At 48.2% G+C, this 18,784-nt stretch overlaps 1 protein-coding gene across 1 annotated transcript; it reads left to right on the top strand.

Moving 5' to 3' along the window:
- The first annotated feature begins 395 nt into the window (after positions 1-395).
- DELE1 (DAP3 binding cell death enhancer 1) lies at positions 396-14,995 on the top strand. Its single transcript, XM_081504642.1, has 13 exons — positions 396-529; positions 1,203-1,317; positions 1,399-1,522; positions 3,002-3,149; positions 4,678-4,839; positions 5,079-5,167; positions 5,268-5,364; positions 8,274-8,416; positions 9,561-9,719; positions 9,813-9,905; positions 12,313-12,472; positions 13,414-13,656; positions 14,419-14,995. Exons 1-12 carry the CDS (start codon positions 499-501, stop codon positions 13,653-13,655), a joined length of 1,563 nt encoding a protein of 520 aa, XP_081360768.1. The 5' UTR covers positions 396-498; the 3' UTR covers position 13,656; positions 14,419-14,995.
- The last annotated feature ends 3,789 nt before the right edge of the window (positions 14,996-18,784 follow it).

An 18,784-nucleotide genomic window follows, 5' to 3' on the forward strand; every position in this document is an offset into this window, starting at 1 on the left:
CGCACCCTAAGGCTCCTCTCCTCCACCCACTGGGTCTGGTGTCTCCCACCTCCTCTAGCCTCGGGGTCTGGGGAAGATTGTTCCCCCTCGAGCCTCCATCGAGTCTGCAAGGTCGTGAAGCACCACGGAGGCCGCTCTCGCCCCGCTTCTCAACGGTCCTGTTTCTGAGGCGGTTCGGCTCCGCCACCTGCCACCCCGTGTCTCTGTGCGATCCCCCCATTCTTGTGCAGCCAGCAAATGACACCTCTTCCACGGGATGCTGGGGCAACATGCCCGTGCCCTTGTCGCAGTTCACCTCTCCGCTACCCCCAAATACGCCTACACCCCCACTTCCTTCGCTGATTGCCGTCCTTCCGGCTGGGCTCCCTTCTAATTGGCTGGCGGCGAGCTTCCTAGGGGACTCGGCCACTCGGAGGGCGCCACATTGGCCACTCTAGCTGCTGTCCCGTGGTTTGGCCTCCCTCTTTCGGCCGCGAGCTCTATGGTGCTGGCGACGACATGTGGCGGCTGCCGGGACTCCTGGGCCAAGGTAAGGGCCGTCGGAGCCCCGGGTCTTAAACGGCACCTGAGACTTGGAACTGAGGAGGGTGCGGCCAGGAGGACCAAGCCAAAAGCAATAGTGGGCGGTGCTAGAACGGAGGAGAGGCAGCGTCGTAAGGGGCGGGGCTACAATCTGTGTCGAAGGGGGGTCTTTGGAATTGAGGTGTGGGAGTGGTTAGTGGAAAGAAGGTGGAGCGTAGAGCCTAGGAATTGGTGGAGTTATTGGAAGGGGAGGAGTCAGGTAGCCGGAGACAGTGCCCAGAGTCCAGGAAAGATGAGCAGAGTAGGCGGAGCCAATGGAAAGACGCGAGATTTATAGAGACCAGGAGTTCCAAACTCTGAGCGAGAGTTTTTGTTTGAATGAATGGTCGTTTTAGAACAGTGGTTATCAGAAGGACACTAGCAATCACCCAGGGAGCTTTTTCAAAATAGCTCAACCCTGAATGATCCTGGTTTGTTTGGTTCTGGGGTGGCACGCTGGAATCTGTTGTAGGCAAAAGATTCTTACGTGTATCCTTGTTAAAGAACCTCTGCAGAAGCAAGTGCCAGTGTTTCCTGGGTTCCTGGGGTGGGGCTCTGTCAAGGGTCAGAGGGAAGACTGGTGGATACGCCCTTGCCTCGATCCCGTTCATGTCAAAGTGACTGATCGTTGCTCTGTACAGCTCTTCCCCGTCTACTGGGACCTGGCCTTCGTGGGGTGACCCCCAAGTCCTCCAGCCCAGATGGGCCTCAGGCTACCTCCTCCAACCTGCTGGTTCCTGTGCCCAGTTTTGACAGGTGAGATACTGCCATGCTGTCACCCATGTGCTCCCTCTTCCCTCACTTAGGCCAGAACTTGATAGCCTCTGTTACATTTAGGTCCAGCCCCCACTGCCCTGGCCCAGGCACAAGCAGGGGCCCAAAGTCCCATGGATGGAAGGATGCCTTCCAGTGGATGTCTGCTCGTGGCTCCCAGAACACATTGTGGGATGCCATATCATGGGTAAGGCTTCCCCGGTCCTTTCCTTGACCTTCACTGTCGATGAGAATGATCCTGTATGGAAGTGTAGCCTAGAAACAAGAGCTAGGGCATCAATGTGCCCACACTCAAAATTTGAGTAACCCGTGGTGTTGGAGCATATTTGGGGAGATATTGCTGATCCTGTTCCCCCTGCTCCCCATGTATATAATCCTCCTTTCATTTAGTAAACATTTATTGAATACCTTCATTGAGCCAGGCATTTTTTGCTAGGCCTTAGGGACATAGCAGAGAACAAGGTAGATATGATCCTTACCTTCATGACGCTTACAACTAAATATTACTAAATAGCTAACTTTTAATTTATTAATAGATTCTCTGTGTATTATCTTATTTAATCCTTACAAAGCTTTACAGAGGAAATATAATATTCATTTTATAGATGAGGAAACTCAGGCACTGAAAGTTTAGGTAACACTCTCAAGGGCATACAGCTATTAAGTAGAAGAACCAGATTTTACTTTGGAGATCATGCTGTTAGCTACTATGGTCTGTACCTTGATTGCTATATCTAGTATAGCTTGTAAAAGCACTCAGTACACATCCTGGCCTGTAACAGTTGCTTAGTAAATATTTGTTGACTCTGATGTATAAAGGCAGAGGTTTAGTAACATGAGCTGACAGGAGGTCTATCAGGGCAGAATATATGCCTCTCAGGTTCTGTTTTTAAGATACCCTAAATGAAGTTGGCACTCACATCATTCTCATGTCCATCATTTCTCATCCCTCTCACTTTCATGCTGTGTACTTTGGGCAGGAGGTTTGACCTCTCTGAGCCTCAGGTGTCTAATCTTTAGTTTGGTGTCATCAACAAAGCTGAGCCTGGAATGTCTCCACACCAAGGACACTTCTCTCTGGGGAGCTGTGGCCTAGCGGCATAACACATCCTGGAGAGGCGAGTGTTTTCCCATTTTGTCAATGATATGAACCCTAGGGTGATCCTGTAGTGAGTCCTTCTAGAAACAGTCTGGATCTCAGGGGTCCTGGTGTCAAACCCCTGAGCTCTGTCACTACTGCCCATGTGAAAAAGCCTGACCTTGTTTATTCAGTCACTCATGCATCTATTCAACATTTATTTATTAGTGCTATATCTATTAGGTGCCTGTATCTACTAGGTTATATAGATAGATAGATAAGTCTATATCTTCTAGACTATATCTGTGGTCTACTAGGAATACATAGGTGAGCAAAACAGACGTGGTTCCTGCCCTTGTAGTTCTTAGAGACTAACAGGAGAGACAGACCTTGATGGATAATTGCAGAGACGACTGTTTAAGTACCAGTGTGATCTGCGCTCCACAGGGGAAGTTTGGGTGCTTGTGAGAGTGTGTAGTGGGCAAGCGGCCACAGCCAGAAATCAGGAAAGGCTTCTCAAGGGAGTGACATTGGACTGCAGGAGTTGATCGATGGAGAGCTGTGTCCATTATATGCTGTCTTCCCCAGGGCACTCTGGCTGTGTTGGCCGTGCAGCTGGCAAGGCAGATCCACTTCCAGATGTCCCTGCCAGCAGGACCTTGGCGAGTGGAGCGCTGCTCTTGGTGCAGTCCGCTGGACCGCTTCCTCTCATCTCCCTTGAGGCACTCTTGTTCCTGTGAGTTCTCAGTCCCCGGGACAGGAGGGCTGGGCTGGGCTGGGAGTTTCTCTGGGCCAGGAAGCATCTCTGGACACACCTCAGGAAAAGAGCCATCAGAAGCTCCTTGCCTTTGCTATCTGCAGTCAGAGGAAGGGGAATGGGAGGAAGTTCTATCCACCCAGGGTGTGGGCCACACCTGCCCCCAGGATCCTCCCATGTTCTCCCCTCACCTTCCGTGGAGGGAGCCATGCAGGGGTCCAGGAGATTTTAGATTCTAGGTATGGCTTCCTGCCCGGTTCTCAGCCAGTTAGGTTATTATCTGGTTAGTCAGTCATTAAAAAGTGAATCTTTGTTGTGGTGGCTTAGTTGCTAAGTTATGTCCAACTTTTGTGACCCCATGGACTATATCCCGCCAGGCTTGTCTGTCCATGGGATTTTCCAGGCAAGAATACTGGAATGGGTTGCCATTACCTTCTCCAGGGGATCTTCCCGACTCAGGGATTGAACTTCGGTCTCTTGCACTGCAAGCAGTACCCCTGCGTTGCTGGTGGATTCTTTACCAACTGAGCCACATTATTGAATGGCTATCATGTGCCGTGGTACAGAGGCAGTGCAGTGCAGTGTAATGGTTACAGGTCTAGAGTCACACTGTCAGGATTCCAGCCCAGAACTGCTGAAACTAGTTTTGTGTCCCTGGACAAATCACTTAAAAAAAAAACCCAAAAAACAAACTTACTTATTTTTAGCTGTATTTGGTATTAGTTGCAGTACTCAGTGCCCTAGAGCATGTGGGTTCTTAGTTCCCAGACCAGGGATCAAACGTGTGTTCCCTGCATTGGAAGGTGGATTCTTAATCACTGGACCACCAGGGAAATCCCTGGATGAGTCACTTAACTTCCCTGTGCCTCAGTTTCTTCACCTGTAAAATGAGGAAATAATAAAACACACCCATAGGTTTCTTGGAAGGACTAAATGAGTCAATACATGTGGAGGACTTAGAACAGTGCCTGGCATGTAGTAAGCACTCAGTAAGTATCACTTTAAGTTCTTGTCTTTATTATTATGACTACAATCATTATCAATATTACCATCAAACTAAGTGCCAAGTTCTGGGCTAGAAGAGTGAAGAAAGTAGATGCCTCCCTGCGGCTGAAAGAATTCAAGCCAAGGAGAGATTTATGCTTGAGGGATGTGGGTATCAGCAGAAATGTGGGCCCCTTTCCACCCCAGTGGAGGGAAGCCAGCCAAGGAAATGGCGGAGGAGGCATGTGACGGACATATCTCAGGAGTTTCCAGATTCTTCCTTTGGTCCCTAAAATCTCAGGGAGGGCTCAGTCAGTCCCAGTAGGGTGAACTGATCCCCTTCTCTCTTTTTTTTTAAAAACTTTATTTATTTGGCTGTATCACGTGTGGGATCTTAGTTCCCTGACTGGGGATCGAACCTATGCTCCCTGCATTGGAAGCACAGAGTCTTAACCACTGGACCACCAGGCAAGCCCTGAACTGATCCCCTTCTGATGTGACTGTTCTCACTGGCTCTTTCTAGCACTGCGGAGACACATTCTGCCCAGCCCTGATAGCCCAGCTCCCAGGCACATTGGCCTCGGGGAACGCAGGCTGGGTCAGGAAGAACCCTCCACTCAGCCCGAGAGTGTCTCTTCACCCAGCTCCTTGAGAGCAGCTGGGCATCAGGATCCCTCTGAGGAAGGTATGGCCCCAGCTACTAAAAGCAGAAGGCTGTGGTGGGGTGGGGAATTGGGCAGATGGACTTTTGTTGCTGCATATGCCAGCTAAGGAGATTGTCATTCCTGTGAGTCCTCATGCTTTCTGGGGCAATTTGGAATTATTTTGGTTTTTTGGCAGTGGTGCTGGCTGGAAGGCTGGGGGCACTGGGAGAGTGGGAGAAAAAAGAAATAACACCTTCCTCCTTTGCCCTTTCCCTTGCAGATCCCAGTGACATCAGCTTCCTGCATGCCAGCAGTAGCTTCAAGTCCAAGGCGAAGCCGGCCCAACCTCAGCCCACTGATGAAAAGCAGGTATTGTCCAGATGTGGCCACTTGGATCCCCATAACATGTCCCTAGACAGGCAGCACTCCCAGGGAACTGTCCCATGATGAGTCTATGTTTCTTCCCCAGGAAAAAGAGAAATCAAAAAGTCTTTCCCTCGAGGAGGCTGTGACTTCCATTCAGCAGCTCTTCCAGCTCAGTGTTTCCATCGCTTTCAACTTCCTAGGTAACTGGGTGGACCCTGCCTCAAGGAAGGCAGATGGGAATAATGGGAAAGATATGGGGTAGGTCAAATAAGGTCAGGGCAGCAAATGGCCTAATAATAACATAAATAAACATGAGAGAGTTTATTTTCTCCAAAGTATGTCAACCAAAGCTGGCATAATGGCTCAGTGGTGTCAGGGACCTATTCTCAGTCCAATGGTTCTGCCATTCTTAAAACAGGCTAAAGGTCCAATTTGCCTCATACGCAAATACTAGCCAGCTGAAAGGGGAAAGGTGAGAAAGCTGAAGAACCACTCCTTCCCAACCTAGAAGTTGTACAGATTATTGTCCAGAATGAAGACTTGAAGTTATATCTAGTCTCAGAGGAGCCTGGGAAATGTAGTCATTAGCTGAATGACCATGTGCTTACCTGGAAATTCTGTTACTGTGTAAGAAGGAGAAAAATCTTGGAATGACACCTTGAATTTTCTGCCACACTTAGGCAAACACAGTCTCCTGAGGTTTGGTGCAGGCCCTCAAGTGCCCTTAAGTGTAAGTGTTAGTCACTCAGTCGTGCCTGACTCTTTGCGACCTCATGGACTGCAGCCCACCAGGCTCCTCTGTCCACGAGATTTTTCCAGGCAAGGGTACTGGAGTGGATTGCCATTTCCTTCTCCCAAGTGCCCTTACTTACCCACATCTGGAGACCCAGATACCTCTCCAACATTTGTCCTATTCTCCACAGTGACCTGGCTTGTTTCAGGCCTTCTCATGTGGAGACCCAGACCCCCGGCAGCATCTCTTGGAGTCTAGTGGGCCTGTGGGTGAAAGGCTGGGATTCATTCAGTACAGATGTATTAAGCAGTCACCTTTGCTAAGCCCTGTTTTAGTTGTTGGAGACACAGTGATTCACAAGACAAAGGCCTTACTCTCATAGAACTGCTGTGTGAGCTGAGGGAGAGAAAAACAATAAATTGACAGACAAAAAAGAGAATTTCAGTTGATGATAAATCTTATGGAGAAGATTACACAGGGGGATGCATTAGTGACTCGGGCAAGGAGCAGCTGTGATTTGGAAGGCCTTGACCTGACTGAATCACAGATGGAAAGATCTTTGACCTGGCTGACAAAAATAAGCCAGTCTTGTTTCCATTTGGAGAAAGCTTTCCAAGCTGAAGGAATAGCAAGTGCAAAGGTCCTGAGGCAGGATTGAGTTTTGTTTGTTTAAAGGGAAAAAAGCGTGAATGTGGCTGGAGTTCAGGGATCACCAGGAGAGTAGGAAGAGATGAAATTAGAGAAACAGGCAGGGACCAGATCAGGTCAGACCTTCTGAGCCACAGTGGGTGAGACAGGAAGCCACTGGAGGGTTTTGTACTGTAGCAGGAAGTGAGGGCAGTCATGTGATCTGATCTACTTTTTCAAAGATCTCTCTGCCTGTGGGACTTCCCTGGTGGTCTAGTGAGGTAAAGACTCCACTCTCCCAATGCAGGAGGCCTGTGTTCGATCCCTGGTCAGGAAACTAGATCCTGCATGATGTAAGTACAGCCAAATTTAAAAAAAAAGAAAAAAATCTCTGTCTGCTCTGTAGACAGATGTGGATCATCGGAATGCCAGAAGGGAAACAGGAAGCTATCTTGGAGCTGATGGTTAAACAAAACGTGATGGTGACTTGGTCTAGGTTAGAAGCAGAGGAGCCAGCGTGGGGAATGGAGACAGGGTGGGATCCTTTGCCCTCTGGAGTCTCATCCTGAAGGACCGAGGGCTCTGGGAACCCTCTACAGTGAGTTTTCAGGCAGCCGGGAGGTGACTTATTCATTGCTGGCTGAATGGAACCCAGCTTCCACCTCATTAGCTTTTTGTGATTTTTGATGGGCAGACAGTCTTCTGAGAATTTTCTTGCCCATTCCTTCCTTCATATACATATTCATTTATTCAGCAAGTGCTCAGCACTGTGGCAGAGCACAAAGGGAGCATAAGCCATAATCATATTTTGCATTTGTATAGAGCTTTCACCCTATGCAGAGTTATTTCTTCTACATTCTTTTTCTGCTTCTGCCTCCGGGATTTTACAGTCTAATTGAGGAGACAGGGCTTGTACTCTTGAAACAGTTTAGTTCCTAGAAAAAGGCTTATATATGAAGTAAGTGCCAGAAGAGTGTTTAAAGCCTGAGTGTGGTCTAAAGATTCTAGAGCAGAAACAGGTTGGGACGGCCTGATGATGGAGGCAGAAAAAGGCATCCCAGGCAGGAAAAACAGGCTTAGAGTTGAGAGTAGGCCATGCCCAGCCTCTTCCCTGTTTTCCTTTTTGTTCGGATGATAAAAAAGAACATGGGCTTTGGATCTGGGCTCTCTTATATTATCTCTCAGTTTCCTCATAAAGCAGGATTAACAGTATCAACTGTATCAGTTACATTACGTTGGTGACAAGCAGCCTAAACCCACTTTGGCTAACCTAAGCACAAAAGGAATCTATTAGTATCTATAGATTCCTGCCAAGGAATCAGAAAGGACAGGAATCAGAGAGGCTCCAGAGATCTAGGGAGCAGTAACTGAGCAACAGTGTCTGCAGAGTGCTGCCATCAGAATAACCTGCAGGAGCTGTTCTCTCTTCTGTTGCAACCACATCAAGATTCAGATTCCTGAGAGAGAGTCTCATTGGTTGGGAAGAGCAGAAGCACATTGATTGACAGCACTGGGGGGAGGGCTGTTCCCAAAGGGAAATTAGGATGCTGTTCCCAAGAGAAGGATGGAGTACAGGAGGGCAGAACCCACGGATGTCTATGGCAAACCAGTGAAATATTCAGAGGATGGAAATACATACATGCAAAGTGTCTAGCACAAAGAAGAAAGGAAGGAGCCTCTGGGTATCTAACTAAGGATGTGGGGAAGTTCACAGAGGAAGCTGTGTTTATACGCTGTGCTCTCTTACAGGGACAGAGAACATGAAGAATGGGGACTACATGGCAGCATTTTCTTACTTCCAGAAAGCAGCAGACCGCGGCTATAGCAAAGCACAGTACAACGTAGGCTTGTGTCACGAGCATGGCAGGGGCACCTCCAGGGACCCGAGCAAGGTACTGCACCTCCTCCTGCCCCCAGGCCCATCGCCTGTGCTGCATTGCCCATAGTGACCTCCAGAAATGAGCAGGGGTCAGGGCTTGGGAAAGTCCAGCTGCTCTCTCCAAGCCAGGAGGGAAAAATAAATAAGTCTCCAGCTTCTCAGAATTTAAACTCCAAACACAGGAAGGCCAGGGACCTTGTCTTTCTTCTTTGCAGCTATAGCCTCATGACCTAGAATGTTACCTTGATGAATGGATTAATTAATTCTAAAAAGTAGGGTAGGCAAAGATGTTGTATATAAGAATGTTATTTCTTAGAATTGTATATGATGGCCCAAAAAAGGGAAGCAATTTGAAGTTCCTTCAATAGAGAATTGGTTAGTAACATCTATGTTGGCCTTAAAAATGATGTACTATATCTATATTTATTTACAGGGGAAGGTATTCATGGTGTATTGCTTTTTTTAAACTAGCAATTTTTTTTTCAAAGTTTTATTTATTTTATTTATTTATTTTTGGCTGTGCTGGGTCTTCATTGCTGCATGGGCTTGTCTCTAGTTGCAGAGACCGGGAGCTGCTCTTTGTTGCCATGCACAGGCTTCTCATTGTGGTGGCTTCTCTTGTTGCAGAACATGGGCTCTAGGGTGCATGGGGTTCACTAATTGCAGCTCCAGGGCTCTAGAGCACAGACTCAATAGTTGTGGTGCACAGGCTTAGTTGTTCCGCAGCATGTAGGATCTTTTCCGACCAGGGATCGAACCTGTGTCTCTTGCGTTGGCAGGTGGATTCTTTATCACTGAGCCACCAGGGTGTATTGTTAAGTGAAAAAAAAATAGGTTACAAAATAGTGTATCTCTCTCTATCCCTACACACACGCACACATATATGTGTATGTGAATACATATATAATGTGTATACATATGTTAATCTTATAGCATATGGGGGAAGGCTGTACACTAAAATATTAACAGAGAATGATCTTCAGAAGGCAGGATTTCTTGGAATTTTGTTCTATTTTTGACTTATTTGTATTTTCTGACTAATCTATTGATATAATGATTATATATTATTTAATTAAAATGATATTTTAAAATTTCATTCCAAAAAAAGGCAGCCTACAGAGTTCTCAGTTGACTGGATGTTTTCCCCTTCACCCCAGGCAGCCTTTTATTACCAATTGGCTGCCAGCCAGGGCCACAACCTGGCTCAGTACCGCTATGCAAGGTGCCTGCTGCAAGACCCAGGCTCCTCATGGGACCGTGAGCGGCAGAGGGCAGTGTCCATGCTGAAGCAGGCTGCAGACTCAGGCTTACGAGAGGTGAGTGCCATTGGTAGGGTCTTTCCTGGGTACTTGGGTCATGTGGAACTAGGCAGTAACCAGGATACCTTTTTCCTTCCTCTTTGACCACAGGCCCAAGCCTTCCTCGGGGTGCTTTTCACCAAGGAGCCCTACGTGGACGAGCGGAGAGCTGTGAAATATCTTTGGCTTGCAGCCAACAATGGGGTATGCGGTCTCCATATCCAGGGATGATGGGGATCAAATCAAATAAAGGAAGGGATTTGGGAATGGGTACCATGCTTAGAAGAAGGTTGATAGGAGCATTGGGCCGGCTTCAAGCCTTAACTCTCACTAACTTACTGTGTGCCCCTTGGGCAGGTCCAGTGGTGTGCTGGTGTCGGCTCACACCAGCATAGAAAAATTGTCGTTAGCTTGAAATCAGCTGTGGGGGGAGCATTAGCACCACAGAATTGCCAAATGCTATACAGCAGGGCTTTTCCCCTTAGAGAGCTAGTTGTTAGACATTTACTAGCATACTACTGGGCTGGTCACTTGTTTTCCTCATCTCTAAGACTGAAGTAATAATGCCTGCCTGACCTGCCTACTGCTTCACAGGGTTGTTGTGAGGATCAGAATCTAACTGAGATAATAAGTGTGAAAGCACTTTGTAAAGCACACACATAAAAGGTGTACCATCACAAGGAACTTAGTCCAGGGAAGTCGGAAGACACGTGAAGTGAAGACATTGAGCAGTTTGGGGAATAGAGGATGTCTGGTTGTCTTTGAAGTAGGAATTGGCATCCAGGTAGCATGACCCAGAGTCTGTTCCAGAGAGCATTAGCATAAATAATACAAGGAAAAAATGTTCAGATAGGTTCAGGAAATATTGAGTTAAACAGATATTTTTAATGCAGGAAATTTCAGAGCTTTTTGTCACTGCGAATCACTGAAAAGCCATCTGTGGGTCTGCTGTATGCTCAAGTGTCTTTGACTAGTGTATATATTTTTTGAGTTGTATCTTGAAGGACCAGGAGCCCTGAATTAAAGCCAGCAGTGGCCATGTACTAGAATTTCTCTGCATAAGGGCTGCTGCTCCTCTTTGCTTTCTGGCCAACATGGTGATGGCTTCAGTGAACTCTTGGGCATCAGAATACTTCTCCTTTTTCACTCTGTGTTGTCCAAAATATCTGCGGCAGTGGCATGCATGCTCAGTCATGTCTGATTCTTTGTGACCTCATGGACTGTTGCCTGCCAGGCTCCTCTGTCCATGGGATTTTCCAGGCAAGAATACTGGAGTGGGTTGCCATTTCCTACTCCAGGGGATCTTCCCAACACAGGGATTGAACTCAACTCTTCTGCATTGGTAGATGAATTCTTTACCATTGAGCTACATGGGAAGCCCAAAGTATCTGCAGTAGCTGTCAAAAGGGGACCAGTGTCACCAAACAGTACCAGCCTCTGTGCCTGCCTTTCCATGAAATAGCTGCAGAGCCTTCCTAGAGCTGGGTGGGCCTCGGGACCATGTGAGGGACAGTCCTGGGGACACCCTGGCCTGTGTTAGTCACCCAGCAGGCCAGGTGGAAAAGTACACAAAGGGATGTTGTATAACACGTACGTGCATAACAGCATGGGTATTTTGACCTGACTGTGTTCTAAGCTGGCCTGTAGCCATGAGTCTACCATATTTATTACATAGACTCTGGTCTACAGAGTCTTTAAAATCTGGTCTAAAGAGCTTTACAGAAGCTCTTTCCAGAAATTTGACTTTAGAAGGCAGAAGAGAAATGGAACCATGGTTGGGAGACTGAATATAATAAAAATATTTATTACAGAGAGGGAGAGATTAACGATGTGGGCCATGAAAACTGTGATAACAATAACACAAATCTAGACGCTTTCTATGAACTGACACATTTAATCTTAACCACAGGGTTAATAAGGTCGGTGCTGTTATTAGTCCCACTTTACAGATAAGGAGACAGGCACAGAGACATAGACTGTGATGTCTTAGGTTACACAGCTGGGAAGTGGTGAAGCCAAGACTGGAACTCAAGACATCTGGCTGTACAGACTGGGTTCCTAATCCCTACTTGATACTGCTAGTTCTCAGAGAGAGAGAGAGAGGACCCAGAGCCAGAGGCAAAGGGATAAAAGCATTTTAACTTTTCAAAGGAGGAGGAACACGTTCTCAGTAATGTAGGCTTTGTAACCGTCCGGGTAGAGATCAGGAAGGCATATGGGGCTTGCAGAAGCCCAGCCTCTACCCTCTACCTGGAGAAACAGCTCCTGGCTCTTTCAGAAAAACCTAGGGGCCTGACTTCTTGTGCTCCCATAGCAGGACTGAGTGCCTCTCGCAGACTTCGCTTCTGCACACTTTCAGTACCATCCTCAGCAAGTTTCCACACTGTTCTGGCCGGAATTGCTCTGGGTAGAGGGATCCCTGTTTCCTCTGTTCTGGGCCTCTGGCTCTTCAGAGTCCAGCCCTTGGTCCAGCAAGGGAGTCGGGCGAGGGAGTCACCTGCAGGGGTAAAGTACCAGCCTGATGACTCCTGCACCTTCCTCCTGCACCAGCGTTTCAGTTCTCAGTCCTTCGTGTGTATGCATCTGTGTGTCTGTCCGTTTCTTCCTTTAGGACTCACAGAGCAGATACCACTTGGGAATTTGCTATGAGAAGGGCCTTGGGGTACAGAAGAGTCTGGGAGAGGCCATGAGATGTTACCAGCAGTCAGCAGCTCTGGGGAACACGCCTGCCCAGGAGAGACTGCGGGCCCTCTTCTCCATAGAGGCAGCAGGTACAGACAAGAATCACAGCCATCAGGTCCCTCCCTGAGCTTAGTACCCTGCGACAGAGAAGCAGGTGGTGGTAGCCTTCTGTTACTTCCTGCTCCAGTGGTGGGTACGAGCCCAGCTTTTTGAGTCTGACAGATCAAACCTGAGTTTTAACCCCTGCTCTCTCACTGAACTTGGATTGCATGTTCTTGCACCTCTGTTTCTTCACCTCTGAAAACTCATTAGGTTGTTTGTGCCCTTTAAGAGTGGAGTCTCTGTTTCCCCCAGTCCCGTGGAAGTCCTGTAATCAAATCCCACCAGCCTTCAAAGTCAGATTTCCTGGGGATTCCCAGTCCCTTTGCCAGTTCCCTGGGCTGGGAAGCTTGACGTGGGGCTCAGAACGTTCACAACAGTGGGAGAACTTCTGTGATACAGTTATTTTTCAGTTTGTGGGCTACCCACCTGGTGGGTATGGGATTTAATTTTATTGTGACTGCATCCCCTCCTACCATCTCACTGCGGCTTCTCCTTTGTCTTTGGATGTAGGATATCTTTTTCTCTGTGGGTTCCCACATCCTCCTGTCGATGATTGTTCAACAGCTAGTTATTGGTACTCTCACAGGAGGAGATGAGGGCACGTCCTTCTACTCTGCCATCTTGGAATCAATCTCTGGAAACTCATTGAGGATTAAATGAGATGACAGCCAAGGGCTTAGCATAGCCTGGCTCACAGTAGGTGGTGAATACATGGTGGCCTCAGATGACTCATCAGGAGGGACACTATCCTGAGGCTGCCTCCAGGCCCTGACTTACGGTCTAGGGCTCTGGGAGCCCTGCTCACCCCTGACTCACTCTGGCTGACCTGGTGAACCATGCCAGGGGAGCCAAGTCCTTTAGGAAACCCTTGCTCCAAAGTAGAAGCCCAAGAACACAGGATAAGAGTTGCTCTCCCCTCTCCTCACAGCCCCAGGGCCCAGTGACCTAGCAGTGAAAGGACTGAAGTCGTTTTCCAGCCCTTCTCTCTGCAGCCTGAACAGGAGCCTGCTGGCGGGAGCCTCTTGCCTGTCACATGCCTCAAGCACAGGGAACCTTGGCCTCCTCTGTAGAAGCGGGCATCTCCAAGCCAGCCCTGGAGCCCCCAGCAGGGCCATCCCCCCACACCCCTACCCCTTGGAAAGGAGTCTCGTCAGACTGGGCTTTGGCTAAGGTGAGATAAGATTCAGTCACCAGGACTTCTCACTGGTGTTGGAGGGAGGGGCGGGCGGGAAGGAGGTAAGATGGCAACAAAAATAGGGTGTCAGTATCCCTTTCTGGGGTGGAAATTCCATGGGAGCTCAGGTTTTTAAGCCATTTCAAGTACATGGCTAATAGATGACTCTGATAATTTCTCATAGGCCCACAAATGAGCTATGGATGCATTCACAGTCATTTCTGGTCTGTGCATAAGAGATTCCTTCATTGACCTGGGGAAAACTTTATACTGAAGGGGCCAGAGACCCTGGTCCTTGCCTTGGCCTTTGTCTTTGAGAAATCACTTCCCTTCCCTCTTGCCTGGCCTCAGTTTCCTCAGGCTCAGACTATATCATTTTTCACCAGCATCTGATGTGTGTGCCTCCGGTGGTTCACAAGAGGATTTTAGGTAGTGTTCAAACTAATATTTTTTTATTTTAGTATTTGTATTGTTAATATATATTATAAAATGTGATTAGCACGTTATAGTTTCACAGATATTAAAAAATAGTGAATCAAGTTCGAGAAAAACCTTGTGACATTGCATAAAGGGAACACAGATCCAAAGAGGTGGCAAAAGTCATGGGGTGGTCCCACGAACGCCTACAGCTCAGGAAACGCTGAATCATGTTGCTTTTGTTCATCTCCACTAGATCCATGATTGTCTCCATTTCACCTTTGATTTGGAAGGAAGGAACTTAGTGTCCAAATGCCTGATGTAACTGTTTGACTTTTTCAGGCCTTCACACTTCACTCAGCCCTAAAGATGGAGCCTGCGAGTTCTCAGAGAGATACCACAACTTGAATCCCAAAGAAGAGGCCAGTTATCCACCTGCCTCCCCAAAGAACCTTAAGTACCTGGCCAGCACAGTCAAGAAGAGGGGAGTGTATAAAGACCCAGGTTCTGGCCACATCCCCTCGAACCAGTGGCCTGACTCGCTGTGTTGTTTCCTCAACTGTAGACCAAGGGCAGCGGTGTCTGCCCTCCTACCCGCCGGGGCTGAAGTGGGACATTTCGCTGCGAAAGGACCTTGGTACACACTCAGGCCTGAGGAGGCAGAGTGATGCCCTGGTTCTGTGGGTTTGTGAGTCATCAGGCCAGGACTAGGATCCTGCCTCTTGACCCCTGACCCAGGGCTCTTTTGCACAGTTCTCACTGCAATTTTATGTGAAAACCTTATTATCATCCTGCCGACAGGAGGGAGACTGAGCCCCAGGAGTCTTGGTACCAGAGAGTGTAGATTTCGAGATCCTCATTTGTGAAAGGTTTGTGCCAGAAATGGATGGGAGTTTAATAAAAGAGATACTGGAGATTATCTCATCACTCTTGCCCTTGAGTATGTTGGGGAAAGCCAGGGAGAAGCTGGGGAAGCTGAAAGCCAAGGCTCCATCCTCATGTCTAAACTCTCCATTAACCAATTTAAAGGGTCTTAAAAGCTTCTCCAGGAGAGAGACATAGAAAAAAATGATTTCTGAGTCAACGCTAATGACTCCAATTACTGAATTTGTGCATAGCTGTTCCCCGGCTTCTGGAAGTTAGCCCAAGTTCAATAGCAGAGATGTGATTGAGGGTGTGGGGTGGGAGGGACTGAGGACCAAGCCCCTAGGAACTGTTCAAATGGGAAAGACCACCCAGCATGGCTAGCTCCAAGTGGGGAGGATCTGAGGAGGGGAGTTCTCCACATTTCTCTCTCTGCCGCCCACACCCCCATCCCACCTCTAGTGGTCTCGCCACTGGAGCCCTAAGCTTCATCCAGCTCCTGCGCCTCCCCTGCCCTCTACTCCCTTTCCAGGGCTGCCCTGTACACGGGCCTCACCCCTCTGGTCCCTTCCTGTGACTTCCTCCCACAGATGGCTCCTTGGAAGCAGGGACTTTTTCTCTGGATTCCAGTATCCTCAGCATTTAGCATGAGGCCCCGTTGTGCAGGTAAGGGCTCAAGACACACACTGGTTAAAGCTGTGCAGCACACTCATCTCTCTGCAAAAAAAAAAAAAAGGTTTCTGTGGTCAGATAAGTTTGGGAAACGCTGCACTAGACATCCCCTTTTTATAGATTCACGATATACATCAGCATATTCAAGGTTCCAAGAAGTCCTGCAGTAAAGAACTTGGTTAACCGAGTGCTCCCCTCATAGAGCTGGGCACAGAGCCCAGCTCCCCTCAGATAGCTGGTGAATCTTCCTGGGCACCCCCTGTGTAAAGTGTCACTTCCTGCCTCCCCGTGGAGCCATGCTCCCCAGCCTCTTCCCCTCCTTTTTGTCACTGGGGGTTCTCTGATTATCAGCTCCTCTGGTAATGCCTGGGGCCAAGGGGCAGTTCAGACAGTCTGGGGACCCTGGGCCTCCTGTGGTGATGGCCAGGTAGGGCTCTCCCTTCCCCTCGGTTGTTACAAATTAAGTGCTAATCCAATCTGGCATGCCAGATACGGAGGGGGGATATTTTTAAGCTCCCGTTGTGGAGAAGGAAGGATGGAGAGTCGTGAGAGGAATGTTGCCAAGGGACCAAAAATCCTCGGCTGTTCAGCCCCTGTGGTCTCTGTACAGCCCCAGGGGATGGGCTTCCTCGCAACCCCTGGAACTACTGTGCTTTTGCCATTAAAATTCCGCTATTAATGACTCATTGTCAGTGCCCTGAAAGGAAATGTGAGGGGAGGCTAGGGAGGTGGGCCCTGTTAGCAGGGCCAAGCTGGGTCCCGATGACCCAACGTTGGAGCCCTGGTGCCCTCAGCAGTGAGCCCTTTGCTGAGGCTCTGCTGCCTCAGTTTCCTTATCTGGAGATGCTGTTTTCAGACGGCCCTGCCACTGTGGCTTCCCTGGTGGCTCAGTCGGTAAAGAGTTCGCCTACAGTGCAGGAGACCCGGGTTCGATCTCTGGGTTGTGAAGATCCCCTGGATAAGGGAATGACTACCCACTCCAGTATTCTTGCCTAGAGAATTCCATGGACAGAGGAGCCTGGTGGGCTATAGTCCATGGGATCACAAAGAGTCAGACACGACTAACACTTTAACTTTTCACTGACACTGCAGACGCTGTTTGGTTCATTATATCTTCAGTGCAGGGCATTTAGCAAATGTTCAGTAAATTTCATTCAGTAAATGAGTGATTCTATGCATTATCTTCTCTCCACCTGACATCAGCCAGTGCCAAGACTACCTAACACATAGGAATTGCTTTAAAATATTTAAATGATTCTGTGTACTCCTCTCCCCACTGCCATTCCCAGTGCTACTTCTGACCCTTAGTAATTACTCATAAATACAAAATGTTTGTTGAATGAATGTTTCTGATCATGCCTCCCACTCCTGACCTGCTATATTGTACCCACTTACTCAGTAGGGACTGGAAAATACTGACCTATTTTCTAGGTGCACACTGTGTGCCAGGCTGAGCCTGTGCTGAAACTCTTCCCCTCCCCTTCCTGTCTTGCTGTGTTGGGGATTCAGTTCTCTCCAGAGTCCCAAGGGTGGTAGCTGCCATATCCCTCTCATTTCAGTCAGAGGAGAGGTAGGGTCAGTGAGCTGCCAAGCTGAAGTTGGGTGACAGACAGGGAGGCTGCCTGTCAATCTTGAAACTGCCCCTGGGCTCCAAGTGAGCACTGCGTTATGGCGCTCCTAGTGCTGGAGAATGGTTGGCTATTGATAAAAAAAAATGTCCTCCTGCGCTTTCCAAATTAAGGCGACATTTAACCGAGTGCTTGCTGGCTCGCCTGCTCCTTCAGTCTCCCGGGGGACAGAGCCCATCTTGGTAGAAGATGTTTGAGCATGTCCAAAGCCTCAGCTCTGACATCTCAGCTGATGTCAAGAAGTTTCTGTAACCTTTCCGTTCAGCACACTCAGTTCTGTCAGCATACTCACTGTCTCACTCTCAACTGTTTCTTGGGGTAAAGGGCTGGCATCAGCCCTTGGAGGGGTTGCCAGGTTTGGGCAAGAGCACCAAGGCTCACCAACATACACCCCGGCCCTGATCAAAGGTCGGTTGCCTCAGAAACAGCTCTACCTACGAGTTCTCCAGATTCTGTGGGGAATCGAGGATCACAGTGGTCCTTAATCTTATTTAGGTCACAGACCTCTTTGAGAATCAGTTGAAAGCACTGTCTCCTTCTCATGGAAAAGTACAAATCCTCCCAATTTTGCATGCCATTCAGCAGGTCCTTAGATCCCAAAGCTCGACCAGGAACCCCAGGTTAAGGACCCTTGATATATCAGAAAGAACATCATCTGAATTTCAGATGGAGATGCTAGCCCTGCCACAAGCCTGCTGTGTGGCTCTGGGCCAGTCAGTCCTTTCTGTCTTGCCATTTCTTTGGCAATAAAGTGTTCAGACTCCTTGTGATTAAAACTGCCTGTCTGTGGAGGTTTAGTGACAGAGCAGTGCTGTTTACCTTTTTTATAGGTCACATGTTCCTTTGAAAATCTGATAACTCTGTATCTTCTGCCTAGAAGAAAAGCCTGTACACAAAGTTTTGCCTAGTATGCAGGGGTTCCAAGGATTACAGATTTAGGTCTTTTGAACTAGAGGGAGGCAGTGATCGAATGGTGAGCAATGGTTCCAGTTTCCTTAGGTCATCTCCTCTTCTAATCTCTTCTCTCCATCTCCCAACATCAGCTCTGCACTGAAAATCCACTAGTGATTGGGGGTCAGCACTGTCTACTCCAGTGCTATGGTTTTCAGACTGTTTTCATGTAATGGAATCTGTTTTTTTTTTCTCTTTTCTAATGAAGTCTTATACCTGGAGCTCCAGTATAGAGAAAAGGGAATCCTGTAGCATTTCTGTACCCACTGTTTCATTTTTTCCTTCCATTCAACAAGTATTCATCAAGTGTTGCCTTGGGCCAGGTGCCTTGCTGGTCAGATTGGAGACCCTACCTGCTTGGTGTCCCCCAGCCTCTTTCATTGGCTTGGGGAACCAAACAGTTGGCAAATCATAGATCTTGTATAGAGGTTATTCTGCCTTGGAGTGAGATATCAGAGACCAAGAGACCCTGCTCCCAGAGCTCCTGAAGCACTTTGGGGACCCCATTTTGTTCATCTGTAAAATGGGATAATGGAATAACGATGCCTCACTACATTCCAAGTATGGATGGTTTTCATTATCCCTAGATGGGA

Source organism: Giraffa tippelskirchi, chromosome 6 (genome assembly GCF_054371585.1).
Source record: "Giraffa tippelskirchi isolate mGirTip1 chromosome 6, T2T-mGirTip1v1.2.pri, whole genome shotgun sequence".
NCBI classification, from domain to species: Eukaryota; Metazoa; Chordata; class Mammalia; order Artiodactyla; family Giraffidae; genus Giraffa; species Giraffa tippelskirchi.